Source organism: Thermobia domestica, chromosome 13 (genome assembly GCF_964235325.1).
Source record: "Thermobia domestica chromosome 13, izTheDome1.hap1.1, whole genome shotgun sequence".
Taxonomy (NCBI): domain Eukaryota; kingdom Metazoa; phylum Arthropoda; class Insecta; order Zygentoma; family Lepismatidae; genus Thermobia; species Thermobia domestica.
In genome coordinates, this window is record NC_137466.1 from 163,361,190 (window position 1) to 163,387,156 (window position 25,967).

At 36.0% G+C, this 25,967-nt stretch overlaps 1 protein-coding gene across 2 annotated transcripts in view; it reads left to right on the forward strand.

Moving 5' to 3' along the window:
- Nucleotides 1-25,967, forward strand: part of SNF4Agamma (SNF4/AMP-activated protein kinase gamma subunit) — a 924,355-nt gene that overhangs the window by 121,954 nt on the left and 776,434 nt on the right. Inside the window, exon 1 of one of the 2 annotated variants that reach the window (XM_081736797.1) lies at nt 17,503-18,795. The exons of the other annotated variant lie outside the window; for it this stretch is intronic. Coding sequence (XP_081592923.1) covers nt 17,779-18,795 — 1,017 coding nt within the window. The 5' untranslated portion in view covers nt 17,503-17,778. Of the gene's footprint in view, nt 1-17,502; nt 18,796-25,967 lie in introns of those variants that run through there. 2 annotated transcript variants of the gene reach the window in all.

Consider the following 25,967-nt stretch of genomic DNA (forward strand, 5'->3'; position numbering starts at 1 on the left):
ATTTATTCTTTCCATTTATGATCCAACGACTTCTGCATTTTTAGTTTCTCACCTGTCCACCAGCTACGCACACATTTATAATATGCTTGCAAACTTGTATGTTATAAATACAATAAATGCAAAAACCACGCACGAATGTGTGCTAAATGGCCAAGACAACCTAAGTTTGTATCTATTCCGATTCAAAGCAGGGCACAACTTGAGGGATTGCTCGTGATTTTATCCGCGAAAGCAGGCACATTAGCGATGGTGGTGTGTGCATAAGGAAAGACCACTGTAGAAAATATCACCCTCCTGTTTTGCGGTGCAATTTCTCAAAATACACTCGTTACACATGTAAGTAATCTGTGATTATACAAATAGCGTTAAAATGTAGTGTTCATAATTATGCAATTATAATGCAAAACTAGTTTGAGTGATCACCTACTACAGATTGGTACGTAATTTTTGTTCTAATTTGTTCATCACTTGAGCAGACGGTTCTACGAAATTTTGACACTTTTTTACATTTTCAGGTTAGATTAGAGCTTTCCTTTAGCAGAGCATGCACTAAATGAAGAGCTCCATTATTACTTGGGAATTGACTAGGACGGCTCAGTAACGTATAAATAAAGTGTGGGCGTATAGCATAAAAACTAGTGTATAAAACACAAACCAAGTTATGCTAGGTGGTCACTAAAAAGCACGAATGCTATCTAACCGAGTTAGACTAGGAGCGCACTAGGGAGGCCCGAGCGGTTGCGTCCATAGGGAGCAGGCGCATCAGCGACGGGGTATACACATAAACGAGGACAGTGGAAGAGCACACTTACACATGCAAAAACTTCTTTATCACTAATAATTAACATCAATATGCTGTGATAGATGGTAATTACTTATATTCACACTTTCATTCCTTCATGAAAAATATTTCACGTCGTGTTTTACCTATAAATTTTCTATTTGGCAGAACTGTCTGCTAAAGCGAACCCTTAATTTGCTTACACGTATACCTCCCATCGCAAATTTACCTGCTCACTACGTACGCACCTCGAATATAGCCCAGCAGCTTTACCTTGGCGTAAACTGTAATAGGTTCAAAAATAACTTGGGTCCATGTTCCGTTTAGGGGGTCCAAAACTACACTGGACCCATTAAAGTTAAGTTAAGCTAAGCTAAGTTAACCTAATATAACGTAATATTATGTAATCAAACGAAAATCAATAGAAAGAAGTGGTATCAAAGACACTGGACCCCCTTAACGGAACATTGACCACTTCTTGTAATGAGTAGTTTGCGAAGTTTGGTGCGTGGTTTTGAGACGTGTGGCTTTCACTATAGTAGCTAAGTTTCTGTATGTCTTATACAACTGTACGCAATTGGTTGATAACACTGTATGAATAACTGGACAGTGAGTTTTACGAGGAATAACTGGATAAGTTTTACGCTGTTTGCTTGGAATTTTGACAAGAAAATACTGTATTTATAGACATAACTTGTATGCCCTCCTTTACTGGAAAATTGTTTGGAAAATACATTGTCGAAAATGCTGAGCTGATTTTGTCAAATAAATAAATAAATAAATAAAATAGTATAAATAAATAAAGTAAAAACGCACATCACAGACTTGCAGGTTTTCTAGCTACATATCCTATTTCTTTTTGCTAGTTAACAGACTTTACCTGGAAAGTAAAAAAAGTACTGTATTCCTAAAATTAGTACTGTATTCCTAAAACTTCAGAACATTTATTTCATTTTATTGAGATACATTGTATCTAGGAAAAAATAATGAAACCACGAGCAGAAACTTTCTCCGATCACGAGAATTGTAATTTCATTAGTGGAAAAATACTAAGGCATTATTGAACGTAAACAGACTGACTTGGATCAACGAAGTTTAAACCCCCAAATTCGGCCGTTCAAGCTAAAACCAAGTTCATCCACCATTTGATCGAGACTTATCCTTGAACGTTGTTGGTGCAACAGACATTTTCACTGAACTTGGCTGTGATCCTCGTTCAACAGTTGAACTTCGTTGGTGCACACGGCCGTTAGTGGTTCAATTATTAAGAAGTTCAATATCTTCTGTGAACCTTTTCTTCCCTTGCGAAGATGAACATTTCAACTACAAATTACAAATTACAATTTTTAATTACAAATAAAATGAAGTATCGTTTGTCTTCGTGGTGCAGTTACATTGGGAGTTTCTGTCGCTTAAGTAAAAGTTCAACGAAATCACAAAGAAAATAGCCATCATCTAAGGGTTAAATGTTATATCACACCCTTTGTGGGCCTCTCGTGGCGCAGGAGGATTCTGATAATTTTTACATGAGTTTCTCAACTTATGATACGGGTACCACTGGGAGTGCGCGAACCTCTGTTGGTTTTACGTACGACTTATAGTGGTATTAATATGCTTTGGTGGTTGAGAACCTCTAGTGGAAAAGGTTGAGAATCTCTGTTTTAAATTAAATTAATTTTAAAAATCAAGGTACAAATTTTGTACATAAATGTACAAAACGAGACGAGAGGAGACTTCTACGAAATTTACGATGATGTAGTCTCGTCTCGTTGGAATCACTAACTATATTTTGTAAGTGGCTAATCGCATTTGAATGAGTCGCTACAGTTCGAAACTTGGAGTGTTAAAGTTCTTACATATAATAAGTAATATCTCCTTTATATATAAAAACTCCTATATATAATCCGATTTCAAAGTGCTATAGGCCTATTGGGTTTTAAAATAATACAAATTTGTTATTAAATGCAAAGTAATTCTAGTTTACATCAAGTTTTCATAAATGTTCATAATAAATGTTCCTCCGACCATACGCCATACATCAAGTCGATAGTCAAACTCTCCTAGGGTTGCCAACTGGCCGGTTTTTCACCGGCCTGGCCGGAAATATTGCTGTTATTTTTATTAAAGCTGGTGACAGGTGCAAACTTCTTACCAGCCCATTTATGACAGGTTTTTTCAAACTTGTATCTAGTTTGAGATATAGACTTAAAAAGTAACTTTCATTCTGTAAATCCAAAACTGTCACCTTTCACCATCTATCAACGATTAATATATTTTGTTCATCTGTTTACATAATTTTAAAGAGATGACAGAGACTGTATCACGGGAAATTTAAAATTTACTTCTAAGGAATTTTACACATTTATTGAGAGTAAAAAAGGACTTCTTAAACAGGGTGCGAAATCATTTGAAAATGGTGGTGGGGGGGAAGAAGTTTAGCGATCCACACTAATGCTTCGTGGAGCCTCCAAAAAATTGAAATATTAATGGATTATTATTATTATTATTATTATTATTAATAATAATAATAATAATAATAATAATAATAATAATAATAATAATAATAATAATAATAATAAATGTTCAAACTAGTTGTAATTGTTATTTAAAATACTTTAATGTTATTTATTCATTTAACCAAAATTGGTAACTTATCTACTGCATTTAATATACACTTCGGTGCGTATAGTCCAGGGTTAGACTCTAGTGGGAGCACAGTACCCTTGTGTTTACCATTATATTGAAGATTACATTCGCGAAAATAGCAGTAGAGATATATAAGTCAGAAATAATAGTCTCTGAGAACCGATGTCCTAACCAAGCATTAGAACTACTAACTTGAAGCGCTCCACCTGGCAAGCCATAGATCCTCATGAGCTGTAGAGTCAGAGTATAGTTTTTATTATTATTTATGAAATTCTCGTTTCTTCGCTACGTACGTAGTGTTTCAGTTTGGTCGTTCAGATATACGGTCACCTTTGTAAGTCTAAATAATACTATGTATCTATATTGTATTATTAGCAAGAATTTATTATTATAAATAATGATTTCAATACAAATACTTGATAGACAACAAAAAGCCGTGTTGCCTCAGTGGTAGAGCGCTCACCTCAGGTGCGTGGAATCATCGGCTGGATCCTAGCTCGCGCCAAATACTGCTTGTGGTATACAAACAATTGTGTGGGGGGTTTCTCGGGGTCCTCTCGCTTCCTTCCACTATCCTAATCAACCATTGTAATTCATCTCATCATGACCGTCTTCCTTAGCCGTGGTGAATATTCATAGGACGTTAAACTTTAGAAAATAAAAGCACAAACACTATAATACGATTGATTTGCTGATTTAAGTTTAATGACCCTTTTCAGCAGCGAGGCTATGAAATGTGGACTTACAGTTTAAGGTGAAATCCGAACCACTGTAATCGTTCAATTTTTGTCCTGCGGCATCTGTGACTGTCGCGATACTTTTAAGTGTTGCAGCTGTAGATGACTTAGTGAACACCTGGTAAAGTTCGCCTAACAACCATGCAAAGTTGTGAACATCATTCACAACACCAAAAACTCTTTCAGAAACAAGATCAATTCGATGTGCCATGCAGTGTACGTTAATTAGGCAAGTGTTGACATTTCTTCTAATTTGAGCAGCAACACCTTCGTTTCTCCCAGTAAACACTGCATCCCCGTCCGAACTAAATCCAACCAGTTTTTCTTTAAGATTAAAAATATCTATGCCATCTTCGGAAAATGCATGATTAATTTTCTCTTTAAGGGATTTTGCATCGGCATTTTCTACAGGCACTAATTTATAAAAACCACAACAAGGTTTATTTTCTTCGTCCAGATATGTTACATATAAAAGCAAGTGCTTATCCGCAAACCTGTTTGTAGATTCGTCAACTGTTTTGAGAAATTTTACCAATTTTGCATGCAACTGGTACGCTAGAGAATAAAGGTCTTCATTTCGTCAACAACCGAACAACCGAAAAAGTTAAACACCTGATCCTTTTACAAATAAACTACGATTTTTAAAACAGCATGCATTTAAAATTATTGTTTGTCTGAAAATTTTCTTTATAGACCTACTTATATTTTCCTATTAAGGTGTCCCCCTTACAGATTTTGGTGAGGGGGAAAAGCAAGTGTATATTTTTGGTGGGGGGAAATCCCTCCCGTCCCCCCCCCCCGGGATTTCGCACCCTGTTCTTAAAGCAATTTCCTGTAGTTGAAGTATAAGTTTAAAGAATAAATTTCATTTTCCACATTCAAAATTGTCACGTAAAGATTAATTTTTTTTTCAATAATTTTAAAAAGGTGGTGATAAATACAATAAAATGATCAATGCCGATTTCAATTTCTTATTTATAGTAGGGATGGCCAATTCCGAAAAATTTTGGCCATTCCTACACTGAGAAAAGGGTGCGCTTCTTAAGTAATGTAATTTTATGTATAAAAGTACAGTAGGTGGGAACACCATGCCAAGTCTGAAGTTCGGCGTCGAACTAGACTCGCTGTGATTGGATAATTTTATTCACATGATTGATTTCGTGTTAAAAACGATTACTCTCGTAAGGTAGGGAGTCACAAATTTAGAAAGAACCTAGAGGGGACACTCGTAGGAAGGTAGTAACAACATTATATACCTAAGTTACCACCGTCGGAATGGGTATGGCGTTAATTGTAGATTTGAAATGGTGGTCCCACAATACAAAATTTTTGCTAGACGGTGGTGTAGATCGTACTACTGATGAAACAACATTACTTAATGTGGTGACGCGCGTAACCTGGTAAAAACAGCATTTACATGCCGACTGGATTATGCATTTTCTCCGTGTAATTTATAGCACATTGTATCTATTAAGCTTATTAGTGAATGTACTAAGGATATGCAGAATACAGGTGCTAATGCACTTTTGTTCACGATAGTTTTTTTCCTTCTCATTGGGGGGAGGGGGGTCCGAACAGAGATACTTCACACTTAGACCTATATCTTAGGGAACATTGAGGGGGCGACGGTTTTTCTATTTTCCATAGTTGGCAACCCCAAACTCTTCCCATGCCTTGAACACAGACGTAATTGATGATTGGCTGTAGATGCCAATAGTGTGCGTCACTTCTGCACAATGGTGTCATACCCTGCCAATCCAAACGAAACTTGAACATACATTCTTCCAAAGGCATTTAAGGTGGCAGATCCGGGTTCGATTCCTGGCGGAAGCTGATGTGGTTTGGATAACACGTTAAGCTATAGTTCTACATCCCACATAGCCTCGCTACTGAACGGGATTCTAAGCTCAATAAAATCCAATCCTTCTTTCAAACTAGGCATTTCATTCAAATACGTTTAGCTGTTCTCAAGTTATAAAACACTTTGAAAATGGATAAACACTTCAGAAACACTCTGTGTACATAAAAGCACTATTTTTGCTATCAACTTTACGAAAAAAATAATCCTAATTTTTACGCATTTTCTCTTAACTTCAAGGGATCCTAAGCTTGGGGAAACGAGGGGCATGCCCCCCCCCCCAAATTTAAATATATTTCTTTAGATCTTTGCTTAGATATCTAACAAAGAAACACACATATTTGAATGACCTCCAAATTATATAGAAACCGACGCCACTGATTATCCCTGTCCTGAGAGAGGGGAAGTTTTATAGCTTTCTACGACTCTTCAGCAAACCAAGTGGTTACTGTAGATTATATTGAACTTCGATTTGTACAACACATTGGTTTGTCCCATAAAACATTGTTCCTATACTAAAAGCTTTATGGTCTTCTCTGTGTGTCTATAATATACAGCGACTAACTGTATTTTTTTCTCTCCATACCAATCTCGTGTTTGCTAGGCAGAAAGGTCGTTGGCATTTTAAGGTATCCGATTTTATTTATCTATGTGTATGTATTACGCAAAATAAATACTACCTATGCAATCTCCAAACAAATACCAACTGAAATTACGTACAAGATGACGCAATCACTGGCCTTCATCCCTTCTAGATCAAGAAATCTTCACAAACATTTTTTTAAAATTATATTTTCTACAATGCTTTTACCGTTTAACGGGTAAAAATTGAGACATGTGCTAAACGATAAATCTCATCGACCCAATACAAATAATATGGGTTGTTTAAATTCTGATGTAGAATTTTATCGAAAAAATTGAGATTTTTTTTTTTTTTTTTTTTGTAAACCTAAAATTGATGTTGTATGATAATCACGCCATCAATTAAAATTAGACTGATACTAAAGTATATACCATCATCAATTAAAATGAAACTAGTACTGAAGTATATACCCTCATCAATAAAAAGAAACTGATACTGAAATATACGCTCACCAATTAAAATGAAACTGATACTGAAGTATACCTTCTCAGTAATTAAAATTAAACTGATACTGAGGTGTATATCCTCATCAATTAAAATGAAACTGATATTGAAGTATATATCCTCATCAATTAACATTAAACTGATACTAAAGTATATACCATCATCAATTAAAATGAAACTAGTACTGAAGTATATACCCTCATCAATAAAAAGAAACTGATACTGAAATATACGCTCACCAATTAAAATGAAACTGATACTGAAGTATACCTTCTCATCAATTAAAATTAAACTGATACTGAGGTGTATATCCTCATCAATTAAAATAAAACTGATATTGAAGTATATATCCTCATAAATTAAAATTAAACTGATACTAAAGTATGTATTATCATCAATTAAAATGAAACTGATACTGAAATATACCCTCATAAATTAAAATGAAACTGATATTGAAGTATGCCATCATCAATTAAAATGAAATTGATACTGAAGTATATATATCCTCATGAATTAAAATGAAACTGATACTGAAGTATAACCTCACCAATTAAAATGAAACCGATACTAATAATGAGGGTAAAGTATACCTTCATTAATTAAAATGAAACTGATCCAGAAGTATAACCTCGTCAATTAAAATAAAACGGATACTGAAGTATATACCCTCATCAATTAAAATGAAATTGATACTGAAATATACGTTCATCAATTAAAATGAAACTTATATTGAAGTATATACCTTCATCAATTAAAATGAAACCTATATTGAAGTATACGTTCATCAATTAAAATGAAATTGGTACTGAAGTATACATCATCAAGCTTTTCATTACTCCGAGCGTTAGGAGAACATTAGTGATGCTAACCTGAAACATTATAAAATCCCATCTTGAGAGGCAGAAATTCCCACTTTGCTCTTGAATTTTCTACGTTACACTAATTACAAAATTAAAATAATAATAATAAACAAAGTTAAATGAAAAATAAACTATTATATGTCACTGATTTTCTTCAATAAATGAGTGAACTATCCGTAAATTTCGATCTACATTTATCAAGTAGTTCATTAATAAAGTATTTGAGAACAGGATCCTGAGAAGAATATTCGGACCCAAGAGGAACGAGAATGGGGAATGGCGGAAACTTCATAACAAGGAACTACATAGTTTATACGGTTTACCCAACATTGTTAGGGTCGTCAAGTCTAGGAGGCTTAGGTGGGCAGGTCATGTAGCTAGAATGGAAGAAAGTAGAAACGCTTTCAAAGTCTTGACTGGAAGACCCATAGAAAAACGACCATTAGGAAGACCTAGGCGCAGATGGGTGGATAATATTAAGATGGATCTCGCAGAGATAGGAATACAAAGTAGAAACTGGATGCAATTAGCTAAGGATAGAAGTCAGTGGAGAGCTTTTGTGAACGCGGCACTGAACCTGCGGGTTCCATAGGCCATAGAGTTAGTTAGTTAGTTCATTAATAACCATTTCTCTTAATTGAAAGAGATAGTTGAAAATGCTGACGAAAACAAGTTTATTTTGTTCTCAGGATTTAGAATTTACATAATTTCTCTGTGCCATCATATTTTAATGAACGTAAAGATACTACAAGAACTTCATTATTCCCTTGTGTGGAACATTCTTCAGGTTGGTTGTTCCTCATTTCGCATTTTACTTTGTCCGTTTATTATATTCTTTATATTTAAATAACGAACAAACACGAGAGCATATTTTAAGTTTCTTGCAGGGTTTTTTTTCTCTTTCAAATCACAAGTTACTTTTTGCAATAATATGGGGCCTCGGTGGCTCAGTAGTAGAGCGTTCACCTCTGGTGCATAGGGTCCCTGGTTCGATCGCAGCTCATACCAAGTGGACTTTGTAGTGAAAAAAGGCCATGTGCTTGGGTTTCCTCGAGATTCTCCAGTTTCCACCCACGTTCTTCATTCCATTATTTCATTCATATTATTTCGTTTATTGCCTTCTCCTTAAACCTAACCGGCATAAACGTAGGACGTAAAACTCAAAGATTTCATTTCATTTCTGCAATAATATGCATTTTTCAGTAGAAAATTTGACAAAACTAATTTTGAAGACTCATTATTCTAATCTCAGCCCATAGTGAATTTTATTGCACTTGATGAAGTATACAAATGAAAAGTCCCATATTTGCTGCCAACTACGACGAAAATCCTTTTTTATCCCTTTAGAGAAATTAATGCCAAAAAATCCCACAAAATGAGATTTTTCCACGGATTGCCATCACTGGGAAAACTAAACAAGATGTGGAATACGACGTATGAAAGTGCCCCATACCACGACGACACCTCGCACGTTAGTGTGTTTATGTACGAAGTTGTGTATTGCTTTTGTATATTGTTGTTGTATAGTCCATGAGGTTCTTCCTGAAAGTTAAGTGGACACACATGGCATTCGTTTAGGGCATTCTCCTCCACAAAAATACCAAACTCCAAAACTACACGGTTTATATTTCGCTAATCAGCGCTTTCGGGCCTTCTTCGTTGACTGGATGGATTAACATGTAAGGGGCACCTACTACGGCACCTACTAGGAACTAAACGGCATGACAAACATCTTGGCATTTGAAGGCGGCGCTCCAAGTTCCCTTTAAATGCTGTTAGCAAATGAGAGGCCAGCGGTATTGCCACGTTTATTTTGTACACGTCCATGTCTATCCCCTACCACCTGATCGCGCTGTAGTTTGTCTGCTTAGCCATAGCCACACCCCTTTATCACTTGGCAACATCGCGCCAGAGCTTGCGTTTTATTCGTTTAGCTGAAATGCCAACATGTTTGTCGTTTTCAAACGTAGTTTTTGTTATTTGTATATATTTTTAAAATTATTTTTTAAATGATGTAATTTTTTTCTTTTTGCTTTTAGCATGACTTCTCGTATTTTTGAATGTTAACAGGGCAAGTCAAAATGATGGACAGGATTTCAAAAATTTATTCTGTGAAATCTAATCAACCTCGTTATGTTATTGTGAGACATGCGCTTCGAAAGGTTTACTTTCAAAATTTAGTTTTCAGAGAGTGTTTCCACTTTCTAACCGAAGAGTCATGAAATAAATTGCTGATATTGATCGCAATATGATACAAAAGGTTCAGCAGGAGATAGATTATCGGCTTTATGTGTACCGTGTTACGCGAGGTGCTTACATAGAACACTTCTGATATGTTTCAAGTACACTTGTACAGTTTATTCTTCTTTGCAAACGTCTCACAAAACATACGCTTATTAGATTTTCACACAATAAATTTCTGAAATCGAGTCCATCATTTCGAGTTGTTATATATATATATATATATATATATATATATATATATATGTGTGTGTGTGTGTGTGTGTGTAAGTTACATATATATAAATGTAACTTGATGATCTTTTGGTGTTTCACTTTTCCTTCTCAAATTACAACTTTCATTTCTTCCACGGGCGTTTCTGGTGGGGGAAGACAAGGGGGACGCGTCCTCCCAAATATTTTGAAATACAAAATATTCAATATTTTATTCTAATTTAATTTATTTAATAACGACAGAATAACATATAAATAATAATTATTATATTTATTTGGAATATAATATTCAGGCTGGGGGCTCAGTGGCAGAGCGTTCACTTCCGCTGCTTGGGGTCCCTGGTTCGATCCCAGCTCGCGCCGTGTGGACTTTGTGGTGGACAAACACTTGTGCTTGTGGGTTTTCTCGGGGTTCTCCCGTTTCCTCCCACTTTCTTCATTCCACCATTTCATTCATTTCTCATCATCACCGTCTCCTTTAGCCTAACCGGCATAACCGTGGGATGTAAAACTCAAAGATTTAATTTCATTTTCATAATATTCAGGCTGTTAAACGATATTCTTGATAACTTATACCTTAGGGAGTCGTCAATATAAGCAGAAAAGTAACAAATAAAATCGCAGATAATAAACAGGTTGGGCTAGGTAGTACTATTTAAGTCAATTTCATTGATGTCCCCCCCCCCCAAAAAAAAAGAAATACATGCCAGACACGCTAGTGATTTCTTCACTTTCTTATATAATAGCAACTAAAAATCACCGTGAGATGAACTAACATCTACTGCTCCCCTTTCGGCAACCCTGACTTTGAGTTAAAGCAGAAAGACACCCACGTTTGTCCTCCCACTGCCCCATTACCTCTTTTATATCTACGTAACCACAATAGCAACAAGTCTACAAAACAAATGCATCCACACTTCAAGGTTCGTCATATTCATATAAAGAAGTATATTCTCCGCTATGCTTCTAACTAAACTAAGAAATGGATAAATGATGCGCATTTGTTTTGCATAAGTAAATGTTTATTTATTTATTTATTTATTTATTTCTGTTTGTAAGTTCTAGTGGAAAGTTTTGAATCTATGATAGAAGGTTTGAGGTTTGAATCCAAAACTTTCCATTAGTATTAATAAGGTTGCAGTAGTATAATTAGGAGACCTGTCCTTTCCATGATCCAAAAATGAAATGAAATGAAATCTTTGAGTTTAACGTCCCACGGTTATGCCGGTTAGGCTAAAGGAGACGGTGATGATGAGTAATGAATGAAATGGTGGAATGAAAAAAGTGGGAGGAAACGGGAGAACCCCGAGAAAACCCACGCACACGGTGTTTGTCCACCACAAAGTTCACTTGGCGGGGCTGGGATCGAACCCGAGATTTCCATGATCCACGTTGCATCCCCTAAATTATCTACATGTATCTCCACCTAGAATAGGTTGACCAGATTCTGACAAGCGAAAAGTAGTACAGATTATAATAGTATATGATTGCCTACTGCGTCGGCCGTACGTATGTCCTTATTTGATTCAAAGATTAACCTTAAGTTTATCATTCATTTTTTGTTAAAAAGAAAAAGATCCAACGAAAGATATTGAAGGAATTCAACACAATTCCAAATACTTTCATGAATGGCACACATAAGATTGATGAAAGAACTTAAAACAATTTCATGGAATATCATAGAATTATCGGTCTCAAGAGGAACGGAACGTGCATAATTTGTACCGTTCACCAAACATTGTTAGGGTCATCAAATCTTAAAAAAAAAAAAAAAAAAAAAAAAAAAGGTAGGCAGGTCATGTAATCGGAATGAAAAAAAGTAGGAACACTTTTAGTTTTAACTGGGAATTCAATCGGAAAATGAGCATTAGGAATACCTAGACACAGATGGGAGGACAATATTAAGATGGATCTTGCAGAAACAGGGATACAATGTAGAAACTGGATCTAGTTGACTAAGGACAGAAATCAATTGAGAACTTTTGTGAATGCGGCATTGAATATCGGGGTTCCATAGACCATACAGTTACTTAATTGAAATCACAGAGGTTTATCATTCAGAAAAAGAGTGCCTGTGATCAGAAATGTAAATAAAGAATGAAACATTAAAGTATTGCAAATAAGTTAAATCAGGACACTTCGCAGGACATTTTAAAAAAAGAAGGACATTTCTCGATTTTCTAAGTGTCTTTGCAAAACGCAGAACAGCACAGCTCTTTGAAAAACAGTACTGTACTGCGAAAACCAGTACGTCTGGTCACCCTAGCCTAGAAAAAAATAATACCTATTTTTAAACTTTTTTATTCAGGGTACACACTTAACTAAAATACGTATATTGCTCTATGAATCATGCTCTTTGTACTTCTGTGTTGTATAAGGATTTAAAACTCAAGAATTCAAACTTTTAACTTACATGAGTACTTCCACTTACGAATATCCTCTTGCGAGTAACCCAAGTTGGAAAAGGAAAATATTCACTAAAATTGCATCAAATTTGGGACGGAATATTCAGCTAATGATGAGCATAGAATAATATATGTGAGTTTGTCTCCTTGTTGAGTGTGTGTGAAATGAAATGAAATGAAATCTTTCAATTTTACGTCCCACGGTTATGCCGGTTAGGAAAAAGGAGACGGTGATTATGAGAAATGAATGAAATGGTTGGAATGAAGAAAGTGGGAAGAAACGAGAGAACCCTGAAAAAACCCACAAGCACGGTGTTTGTCCACCATTGAGTGTTTAGTGTGTGTGTACGAAATTTTTCCACTGAGCAGTCTCCAATTTTATTTGTAGAGTGCATCTCTTCCTCCTCTTTTTTTGTTACCTTCAGGAAGACCACTTACCGCTCAGTGGAAAAGTAAGTTTGTGGCGGACAGCATCGTGTCCTTGGGTTTCCTCGGGGTACTCCCGTTTCCTTCCACATTCTCATTCCACCAATCCTTTCATAATCATTCACTTGCTTTAATCATCGTCTCTGTTATCCTAAAGGGCATAATCGTGGGACGTCAAACTCAAAGATTTCATTTCATATATTTCAATACCGTCAGTCACGATAATGATCGACGCATAACATATTTCTTGTTCCAAGAAAAGTAAATTCACATTCAATGTACAAAGATTACACTGCATTTTAATCACATTTCATTGATTTATGTTTTATATTAGAGCCTAAATATGCTGTATTTATCATTGTCACTTGTAAGGAAAATTGCCTTTCTCCTATATAAATTAAAATGATAAATGACTTTTAAAGAATTTAATATACCAAAACCACCTTTACATATTTACTCTCTGTCTGTCCGAGAGACAAAAAAAAATCTCAAGAAGAACTACTTGATGGATCATCATAAATTTTGTCCAGGATCTAGAGGGTAAAAAATTAGAAATGCAATGAAATGAAATCTTTAGTTTTACCTCCCACAGTTATGCCGGTTAGGCTAAAGGAGACGGTGATGGGAATCGAGTTTATTGGTCGAGGTGATATCTAAGTTGGAGGTTCGGAAGTTTTAGAAATCAACGATTTTCAATCTTAATTGTTAATCATTATGGAGCAAAAAACGGTAATAGATAGCGAAAAGCGGTTTCCTGCAATCAACTAAGTGTCTCAATAATATACTCCATCTCCACTCTTATTTCTCTACTAAAACCGGAAGTGATAAAAATCTACTATCACTTCCGGTTTCGATATTGATAAAGGAAAGTATCACGCTAACTGTAACTTGGATTATGGGTAGCTCCGTTAAAGTCACTGTTACACGTTAAGAAGTTAATTGATTGATTTTGTTAACGACCTCGACCGAAATAATCGTTAATTGCAAAAACAGAATTAAAAAATTCGCTTCCTTTCGAAAGTTATCGAATGGACGTACCATTATTATAAGTTTCACTTGTTTCATCGTAATAAACAATCATAGATTTAATGAAGAAAATTTCTATGAACGACATTCGGTTTGATGTGAACCAAGTATGAAAATATCCTGAGTAGATACGCAACCCATCATTCAACCGTGTCTTGCGCGGTTGTCTATACTCAAGGCTATTTGAAGAGATTCCTTTGCTTTCACTCATGAAACATCAATCCATTTCATGGATCTTCTCATTCTCTGAGCTGTTGAACATTACAGTCTTAAGAACGACGAATTTGGATTCTCGCTGCGTCAAATGTGCCGAGTTCAATATTTTCAAATTCTAAATGCTAATTATGGGAATCTTATTTGCTTAATCCGAACATAAATATTATTTAACATAAACTCAGCGCATAATATTGGACCATATCATTACTATCTAGTAAAGAAAGCTCTTAATTTAATTTGGCAAATAGATAATAAAAGACCTTAACTACAATACTTTACATATTATTTATTTATTTATTATTTTATATTATTTTATTTTTATCCCTTAATAGTTTTTTTCTATTTACTAAATTATCATTATGCATTTTGTTCTCAAGTTTTTGAATAACGAATACAAAATCAATGGCTTGTCATATTGGGCTGGAGATCGCAAGACCTTTCTGTCTGTCAAGAGTTCGAATCTCGCTTTGAGCATGAATGTATCCTTTCATCATATATGTTATTATTAATTTCTCATCACCAGGGAGAATTGTGGGATGCAAAACTTAGAATAAATACATTTTTAGATTTGGTTCTGAAGAACTATTTTCTCTACGTGAAAGAAAACCGTATTCAAATTCGCTTCTCTATTGAGAGATTAATTGGGACGCAGTGGTAGTGCAATTGGTTCGTTGATTTCCTCGCAGAATTAAAAGCATCAGCCCTGTGCTAATTAACTTTAATAAGTTAGGGGACCCAGCGGGCACTACAATTTGAGCCACCTCCAGCACTGCGTGATCTGGGAGAACGTTATTGCTGCCATTGTTAGTATGTATTTTTGCTGCTTGCTGTGCAGAATAACTTTAGATTTCTTTCCACAGATAATCTACTGTATATTTTCTCAACAGAAGTATGAGTGGAAACAGTGGCGTCCGCAAAACGCCTTCTAGGGGGGGGGGGCGGATTCAAGCTTCCAAGTTCCAAAGGAGATAGTTAAAATTCGGAAACCTCCCTATGTATGCTAATAAAAGGGCAAAACAAAGCGCGAAAATAGAATATTTTGTTATGGTGAGTGGGCATGTCCCTTTACTTCTGAGAATTATATGTTCCTTTCATAAATTCTTGTTATAACAATATTCCTTTCTCATTTTTAGGGACATTCTGTTGAATTCTCCGTTCCAATTTCCCATTCCACAACGTTTGACAACTTAATAGCAATCTCTTCTTCGCCTATTTTAGGATTCATATCTGGATTTGAAAAGCACAATTTAGAAGTTCATATTTCCCTAATAATACAGTGTAGCAGCGTTCGTCAACTTTCAAAGCCGTAGACAGGAAACAAAAAAAGGCGGAGAGGGGGAGCGAAGTAGAGTTAGTATATACAAAATGCAAACGTAACACAAAATTACTTTGCGTAAACTGCGATAAACTGCAAAACACCTTTTTGTCATCCTCCAATAAACAATTTTTCCAGACCAATGGTGTTAAGAGGGTTTAGCACCCCCTGCCTCTCTCTCTAATTATGACTATGACATAGGGTATCAATTAAGATATAGCGACTTTTTTCTGAGGGAAAGGGTACTACTATAGTGGGAAGATGGAAACACCAATAAATTGCAAAGAATAGTATTAGCATAGTGCATTCTGAAAATGATGAGATAGCAACACTAAATAGTGGAAGAAAACGATATGTACAGGAAAAAGAGAAAGAGTTGAATGGCGGGGCTTAGCAACAAGCCTCTCAAAAGTATTCTTGTGTTGCCATCTAGTGGTTAAATGCGTAAGTTTTTCTGCTTGCGTAAGGTAGAGTGTAGTTTTACCGAGGGAAATCGTATCATAACAAAAAAATTACGGTCAGATACGCACACTCATTACATTCTATTCGCAACGGGCAGTACTTGAATAATATACATTATTTCCGAATTAATAATGTAATAAATGTCAAACTATTTTGTTATTTTCGCTTGCTTGCTGAGTAATGCCATCTCGTGTTCGATAGGTAGATGATGATAACTTGTCATCTCTGTGCGAAAGTGAAAAAACACCTTTCGTTATACTATGCTCAGGTGATCTTGATGGCACCTTGACTCTGGTCAAACTAACTCCGCGTGCGCAAGCGAACCAAGCATGTGTTAAATGTTACGTATCCGCCTATTGAATGTCTGTGTATTACGTGTACTTTGTGTCTCTCTGAAAGCTCTCAGTTGAAATGTTGTGAGTGCAAGTGCGCGCGCAAGGTCTTCTTTGTCGGATACAGATGATTTTTTTTTTCACGTGTAAATGTGATTGCACCTAACTAACGTGTATGTTGAATGCGTGTGTTTCTATATGATCACAGGTAGTTGTCAACGCCGTGCATTTTATTTCAAATCCTTATAGTTCCTTGGTTAAAAAAAAAAAAAAAAAAAAAAAGTCTTCGACCTGGTGACAGAAAAAAATACACAGGAAGTGCGTGTATTTTGGTTTTCGATTGCGTCTGTGTGTGTGTTTGTTTTTTAAAGTTCATTATTCGTATGAGAATACAAAATGTGCTACGCTGATACTTTTTTCTTCCTTTTTTTTTTTTTATAATGCGTCTCTGAAGAACTCACATGTGTGTTGTGTTCTTTAACGTGGCAGTTCTTCAGAATAGTATTGTCTCTGCGTTATTTAATAATACGCATATCAATATCTGAAATATTGTTTACATCGTGATTTCATGATGGTGATTTAATATAATAAAAAAAAAGTGCAAACAAGTGTTTCTCTTTACAGAGCTACTAAATTATAGCACGATAAACTATGATTTATTCGCATTAAATAATGTTATAGAGAAAGTGTTTACATGTTTTCTCTTGTGTGTTAGCTCCAACTAGTGACAAAACGAGAAAAATAAAAAGCAATTCTAGGCAGTGTTTCGTTACAAGTGTCAATATTTAAAAAAAGAAAAATATCAAGGTGCTAGTTAAGTTTTTTTTTCCTGGTGATTTTTATAAGCAATATGTGATCACACGAATGAAAGCCACATTGTTGGGTTAATACCGCTGTTGTTTCTCTTCGTATTGTTGAATCAACTTTTTTTATATGCACCAGTGGAAGAAGAAGGATATCCCTTGGCGATGTGTATGTTATTCTCACGTTTAGTATGATATTCGCGTGTGTGTGTGTGTCTCCACCCAGGATGCAACAAGCATTTTAATGCGAATCTCACATAATGTAATAATATTCCATTGTTGATATTTGGAGTGAAAAATTGACCATCGATAATTTTTTGAGTGACTTGGAAAAGATTTTTTTTTTAAAGAGATCTGTTTTAAAGGGATCATGGATCTAAATGAAGAACTACCCCACAGTGAGGCAAAATTGCCCACAGATCTGCAACTTGACTCAAACATTGAATGCCAACGTACAGAAATGCATTCCATGCATAGTTCAGAATCAGATTGCTTAGCGCAAATAAATAAATATCCGTTAAATAATGAGAAACATCCGTTTGATGATTGTCAACAGGTCGGTGACAGTTCTTCCGAAGTACAAATGTTGAATGTTTTGCAAGAAGAAACACCAAAGGAAACTCTTGAAACTAGTACAATTAGCAACACATTCCAGCAAGCAGACAATCATAGTAATAGTAGTGGCTTAGCGAGTAGTGAATCAGAAGGAGATCTGGAGGCAAACAGCAACAGATTTCGAACAATGACGGTCTCAACCATCGGATCCCTTTCAGAACTGGAAGAATTGGTGGATATCTGCCGCTTGGAGGAGGAAGAAGTAGATGACTGGTTTGATTACGACGAGATAACGGAACAGGAGCAGAATTTCTTGGATTACATGCGACATCATGGCGCAATCCTTCCTGACTTCTTAGAGAGACGACGATTGTCTGAGTGCCGCGAAGTGGAAGAAGAAGAGGAAGAGGAAGAAGAAGATAATGGCGGGAAACAAACTACGCTCCCCTCTCTTCAGCCAGTCACCACCACTCATGCCATTCCCACCATCATCAACAATAACAATAATACCACTGTTTCGACCATAGTTTCCAGGGCAACGCCAACTAAACACAACGAAAGTGGGGGTTCTTCGGGGGATTCCCTTGTAGGATGTGCTGATAAACTTGTGCCACCGTCTTCTCCCTCTGCCAAATCGGATTCTGGGGTGATGTTCCGGGATCGATCCCCAGTGCCTTTTATGTCACCACATCTTGATAAGAGATTTATTGACATGTCTTTGATCGAGATGAAATCTCAGGCTTCTTCCACATCAACATTGGATTACGACAGCACAGAGGATATCTGGGTGAAGAGGACCGAATCAGAGAGGGACATCCGGAGGCGACAAGGGGTAAGTGTTAAAATATTTAAAAATTAATTTCATTTGCAGTTGTAGCTGTATATTGTCTCTATTAACATACTCAATCGAAATATACTTTTCTTCACTGGCGTCTCTGGCATATAAAATTTGGGGGTGACGTCAAAGAAAGTGATTTAAATTGTAGTACCTAGTCCAACTTGTTTATCTTCGATTCCATTTGTTACCTTTCTGCTTACTTTCATAGACCCCCTGAGACATATCAAGAACTCTGTTATAACCGTTTCACAGCCTGAATATTATATTCTAAATAAATATAATTATTACTGTATTATTTATATCATATTCTGTCGTTAGTAAATAAATTAAATTAGAATATCGAATATTTTGTACTCCAAAATATTGGGGGGATGCGTCCCCCTCATCTCCCCGCCAGAGACGCCCATGCTTTTCTTTTGAGTCCAGTGTCCAGTGAAAACAATGAATAATGCTTTGGGCTATATACCTATTTTTGGTATCGTTTATAGCATTTATATAGTGCAGTAGATTCATATTTTAAAACGTTATATGAATTCATGTTCGGATAAAATAAAACTTCGAACTAAGCTCTACAGTTGACATTTATTACAGTTTCCGCATTGTAATATCTTCACTCACCATTATCAGATAAAAGTGAATGTGTTTTCTGAAGAGGTTGTTGCAATCCCGAAACTGTAACAGTGCTCATATAACCCTTGCACAAGAAACACCCGCTGGATTTTTCCAAGGAAGGAGTGGGGGTAGAGGGGGAGAGACAGAGACATAAGGGAAGTCGCGAATATACGCATTTTAATTTATATAATACTTCATGCAATGAGACTCATTACATAACTACAGTAAATATATTAAATACTGTAGTGGATAAGTAAATAAGTTTAATGTATATTGACATGTATTTCGCAGAACCGAACCCTTTGCGAAAATCCAACAAGATGGGGAGGGGGACAGTGGCGGATGAAGGCCATTTTTTTGAGTGACAAAGTTAGTACAAGCTATTATTTACATATTTTTGAAAGTTTATAGTAAATTCATGATATAACTATCATTGTCTGGTTTCTTGCTGTCCCCCCCCCCCCAGATTTTACCTTCTAGATCCGCCAATGAGGACATTACCCCTTCCTGCCCCTCGCTGCAGTCGTCCATGCAAATGCTTTTTCAGAGATGTGCATATTTAAACTAATATATGTTTTGCTTTATTTGTAAGTAGTGTTCGAAATGGGAAAAAAGCAGAGGCGGTATGTTTTATTACGATTTTGACTCGACATACCGGCAGGCCGGTAGCCAGCCAAAAAATGTAGGGGGGGCAGGCTGAAGTTAGGGGGGCCCGATCCAACCATATTATAGTCCATCACTATATTATAGTTCATTTGGAAGCCTACCGTGAAAATTCTAGAGGAGGCCCGCAAAAATTTAGGGGGGTCCGGCCCCCTAGACCCCCCTGGATACATGCCTGCCCGACTAGCTAAATGTTGAAATTCAATGAGGGTATGTTACCTGAAAGATTGCATTTCTATTTACATAATGACTGGAAGTCATTGGAGAGCTTCTCTTTAGTTACCGGGAGTACATAGAGAGACTTTAATCCCTCGCCAACAACTTTCTGAAAAAAAAAAAAAATATATATATATATATATATATATATATATATATATATATATATATATATATATATATATATATATATATATATATATATATATATATATATATATATATCCTCTTATGTTGTATTACAGAGAATTATATATGAAAATGCTTAGAAACAGAGTTCTCCCGGACCTCCGCATGAGGGGTATTCCAAATCCCACAGCAGACAACCCCTAAATCCGTCCATGCTCAAAACACGACATTTGTATGAATTAAGACTAGAAGACATATACATACATACGAAAGGAACAATTCAATATGGCACATCAAAATATAAACTAGATGAACTACTTTGAAGACACCACTTTTTAAAAATAAAAGGTAGGAGAAAGATAAAAAATATCGGTGTTGTCAACTTACAAATTATTCTTACGAAAGAAATAAAATATTTTAACGTACAAACCTATTCGTCAATTCCTAGGGTACGGCGGGGTAATTTGAATAATTTCAGACATTTTCTCATATATCTCGGAAACTGGAATTGGTATTCAAATATAAAATTGTGAACAAAAACTTTGAACCTTACTATTACTTAACAATTTTTCTCAAGATAGTATCTGAGATACATCATTGTGAAATTTGGGTATTCAATTTCCCCGCCGAAATTTGGAAAAACGTAAAAGTGAGGGGCAATTTGAATAACGAGTGGGGTAATATGAATAATCAACAAAATAAACAAATCTTATAGAAATAATGTGTAAACTATTTAATAGTTAGATTGCAATTTCTACCGTAGTTGAAATATGCTGGAGGCCTACATAAATTGTAAATATTCGTCACCTATAGCTATCTTTTTGAATGTAGGCCTACACTAAAAAAAATGTTCAGAACACTGTCTAAGGCAAAGAGCCGTAATTGGTTAATTCATCTTCCATCGTTCGTATTTAACGACAACGACAACAGATAAACTGTTTTCGACCTTCTGCACCGACACAGACTTCGTAGAACTATGTCTTAACAACGCTGGGAACGAATCCAGACTCCCTTTCTAGCAGAACGTTCTGAATAGTAATTAAGAAGGCAAAAACAGCAATTCCTTGTTTGACTTTCATTACCTGCAGCCATCTTTAGACTTAGGCCTACATTTTCGTCACTGAAAGGGGTAGATGATATCAGTTTCTTTCGAGCATTCATTTGTTTTTTTCTTGGCAGGTTCTGTATTAGCACTCTTCTTTCTTGTAGTGCTATTGGATTTTGTTGCACCCGATGCTTGCATCTTTCATCAGAGGTGTTTTATTCTCATTGCCAGAATATTTTCAGAAGTTGAGTGGCATGATTTTATTGCGACATGACGTCTCTTCTGCACACAAACTTTTTTTGGGGAAGGACTTGTTGTATGGGTTCATCTATAGACTTCGTTGGGACAAAGTTTTGAGAGCCATGACCGGAAGAAGAAGGCGCGTTGTTAAGATCTTCTTCCCGAGAAGACTGCTCCTCAAAATGTATAATAAGGCCATACGTTTCCGAAGGGGCGAATCGAAATTCTTCAATACCTTGTGGACTAAACGGGTAGATACCAGTACATGAAAACCCATTTACTGCCAGTCCAACAGAAGCTGTCAACTTCTAGGCTTTAGTGAACAAAATGCAGAACTGAGATTTACTAATCACTGACCTCAGGTTTTAGTGAATCTAGATAGTTGCCTCTTGGTGGTAATTGGCTTTAAGGGCCTTAAAAACAGAGCGATCGAGTGGTTATAATACGTGTGTTGTGTCTGGACGTAGGTAAAGCATTTCGATGTCATGACTTTGGTAGAACTCTAAGGACAAAAGTTGTGAGTGAGATTTTGGGTTTTAAAGTCCGGATTTAAGCGTACGCCTTTGAATATTACTACAGGAGTTATAAAAGACCTTCTGGCATTGCAGCATGCTATCACCGTTACATTTCCCCTCGCTCAACAGATATTAAACTTACCACCTCTTTTCTACCCTTTTCTGCAAAAATTTTAGGGGTCTGTTATTTAGAGGAAGATTACTTTCGTCCATATTATAAATACGGTTACGATGGTTTATGGAGATCATACTCGTTCATTAATTTTCTCAGTAAGTCAAAATAAGAATTCGCAGTTTCCTTGTTAACACTAGAAGCTTTTGCGTTTGACAAACAAATATAAAATAGTAAGCCTATAGTTCTAATTTCACTGCTATTCAAATTGCCCCGTTTTGAATTATCCAAATTGCCCCGCAATCGACGAACTTTCCATTCAGAACGTGATATGAAAACTGCTGATTAGTTGACGCCAGTGTACACTATACCAATGCCCCACATGTTACTGATACGATTATAATCCAGAGCGGTTTCATTTTATCCAGTTAATAAGAAGGAAAGCTTAAGGAAACAACGTTGAAAATTATAACGACCTAAAAATACACACATTCGTACTTACCTTGCAGCAAACAAAAAATCGTCTAAGCCTTCAGAACCGAAGGAATAGTTTGTATTTCTGAGAGCGACTTCTGCAAACCACCACCTACAAATCCACCACAGGTTCACTAACATGGCGAGCCGCGTTTCCACTCCAGCTGGCAAAATGCTTAACATTATTCAAATTCCCCGCCTATTCGAATTACCCCGCTGTACCCTATGTGTAAATATGTACTTATTAAAGCTATTTAGCATCTATTCCTCAGTGACGGTATGTCTTGATCACCGAAAAACCAGATTCGATATGCCTTCATCACTCAAAAACCAGAGGCGGTATGGCATACCACCGCATACCGTCTCACTTCGACCACTGAGTAGTAGCATATTTTACCTAACGTTTCCAAACAGTTGAATAGTTGCATCGCAAAGGAAGAGACTGAATAAGCCCCTTTTTACAAATGCCTCTTTCGATCCACAGAATTTTGAAGTTCCATAAGCAATAAACTACTATCCGTATCGATGTATGAAACGTCCTCTCTCCAATATAAAAGTAATATATTCTTCCTTTGCCCCAATAATAGACTCTAGCGTTTCATTGTAACCGAGTAATCAGCAAGGAGATTTCTTGGCTCGTTGTTATGGACTTTGTTCCCAATAAAGACATACAATAAATATGTGGATCAGTTGGTTGATTGTGTTTTGTGTTCTTATAACAGCAAGATCATCAAGATAGAACTCATTATATTCGGTTTCGGACTATATCAAGAGATAATTTTCTTCCAACAGACTTGATCCTCCAAACACTTAATCGAAAGCGAGTTACATTGGTTCAGCTCTTCAGGTCCAACATACATAAAATTAATAATGACGTGCTGGAAAAAGTCATTAAACTCCAAACAAACGAACAAAAAGAATTATACTTTGTCAAGCTGAAAGCATTACAGTTTTACTTTTCGTGGTTTTTATTCAGCTCAAACCTGAAACTAGAGTGAAAAGTAAAATTACAACATTATTTTATACACACACACGGAGCGCGATGGTTCAGTGGTAGAGCGTTCACCTCTGGTGCATGGGATCTTTGTCTCGATCCCAGTTCGCGCCAAGTGAAATTTGTGGTGGACAAACACCGTGTGCGTGGGTTTTCTCGGAGTACTCCAGTTTCCTCCCACTTTCTTCATTCCACCATTGCAGTCATTTATCCTCATCATAGTCTCCTTTAGCCTAGACGGCATAACAGTGGGACGTAAAACTTAAATATTTCATTTTTCATTTTTACACCCACCCACATCGACAAAAAATCTAATATAATTCATTTGGATGTTTCAGATCTTTTCTTTCTTTGTATGTGCACATACTTTGAAACATAAATTAATTTTTGTGTTATATTTTTAAACCAGCGTGAATATCACATTAAAAAAAAAAAACTATAAAAGAGAACTTGTGGTCTACAATCAGACCACATATATATTGGTCTATTGGCCATTGTCTATTGATTAAATTGAGAAAGTTATTTTTGATGCAGCGTAGTGTGGTAGTTTTCTACTCAAGGAAAGCTGTTATTTTTCATGCAGCGTAGTTTTCTATTCGAGGGAAATTAATATTTTCCATACAGTGTAATGTAGTAGTTATGTACTCAAGGGAAGTTGCTGTTTCTCATGTATTGTCCTCAATATTTAAGGCATTATTTTAAAATCATTGTAGCTTTATTTATTTTAATAAAATTCATTGCACTCAGAGGGAGCTGCGCTTCCACATTTTTCATGGACGCTACGCCACTGTATCAGAGCCTTTGGTGCGAGCAGTTCCATGTTCGATTCTCGGTCAGTCATCGTGAGTGAGATCTCTCCTCAGTGACATCAGGCAAATGCCGACACAGTACCTAACATAATGAATGATCCCAGGTCACTTCTTTCCTTCCCCAACTCACCGGATAGTGTGATGCCTGAGGGATGTTATCCCTCATATGTGACAGGCTAACATGGTCACAAATGCCGCAAAGTCAGAAATATTCGTAATCCCCTAGAACTCCGCCACTGCATCAAACACAATATCTAACAATTTTTAATGTTCTAACCTAGAGCACTGTCCGTATCCTCCAAAGTTTAATGTTGGTCTTTGTCTTACAGCATTTTCGAAAATCTAAACCGGCAAAAATTTTACTTGTAGGAGAGAAAAAAACTGTCAAAATCATAATTAAACCTTTAGTTATGGTATATTTCGAATTATGATATATATAAGTGTATTTTCACGTTCTAAAATGAAACGATATTAGTGTAATTGTGTTGATGTTCCACGGATTGATAAATGCAGTTAAAAAAAAAAAAAAGCTTTTACTTGGGCTAGATTGCGTTTATATGTGTATTCCTGCACTGAAGAAAGGAAAAGGATATGTTTCTCACATCCTATTTACAGAAAAGAAAGAAAAAATGATAGAGGCGACACGTAAAAAACTGTTAAGTAAAGATGCATGTTGAAGTTTTATGACGTTACAAGACTGTTGCATAAAAAAAAGCGAGAGAAAGAAAAAAAAGAGCATTGCATAAACAAATTACCTGTCTGCTGCGTTTTTTAGTTTCCGAACCTGTCTCGGCGTTTACTGCAGTACTAAATTATATATATTCATAGTACATGTATAACTGGGTTGTAGATGGCGTTACCAAAAGGAAGATTTTGATTGCAGAAGATAAATTACATGTACAGGAAAAGGTCCGATTTATACCGTACTTGTGTGGAATGTATACTACAGCAACCAAAGGACCGCGGTAGTTCAGTGATAGAACGCTTACCTCTCGTTCGTTGGGTTCCTGATTCGATTCTAGTTCATTCCCAATGGGTTTTGCGGTAGACAAATCCAGATGCGAAATCATAACAGTTGAAGTGAGAAAGATGCGAGATTAAAAAAAAAAAAAATCCTCTTCGCATTGGAATATTTCGATATGGAAAGTTCACATATTAAAACATCTATAATTGTTAAACTATGTAAAATTAGCGGTACCGTTAACCACTAGAAACTCATACAAAGAAATGAGTTTTACTCAATTTTCTCGAAAACTACGCATGAGTTTGTACATTTGTGCATATAATTTTATTGAGCTTAATAATTTGTATTGATTGGTACGGGTCTCGTGTTTGGACAATTTCTTCCATTAAACGA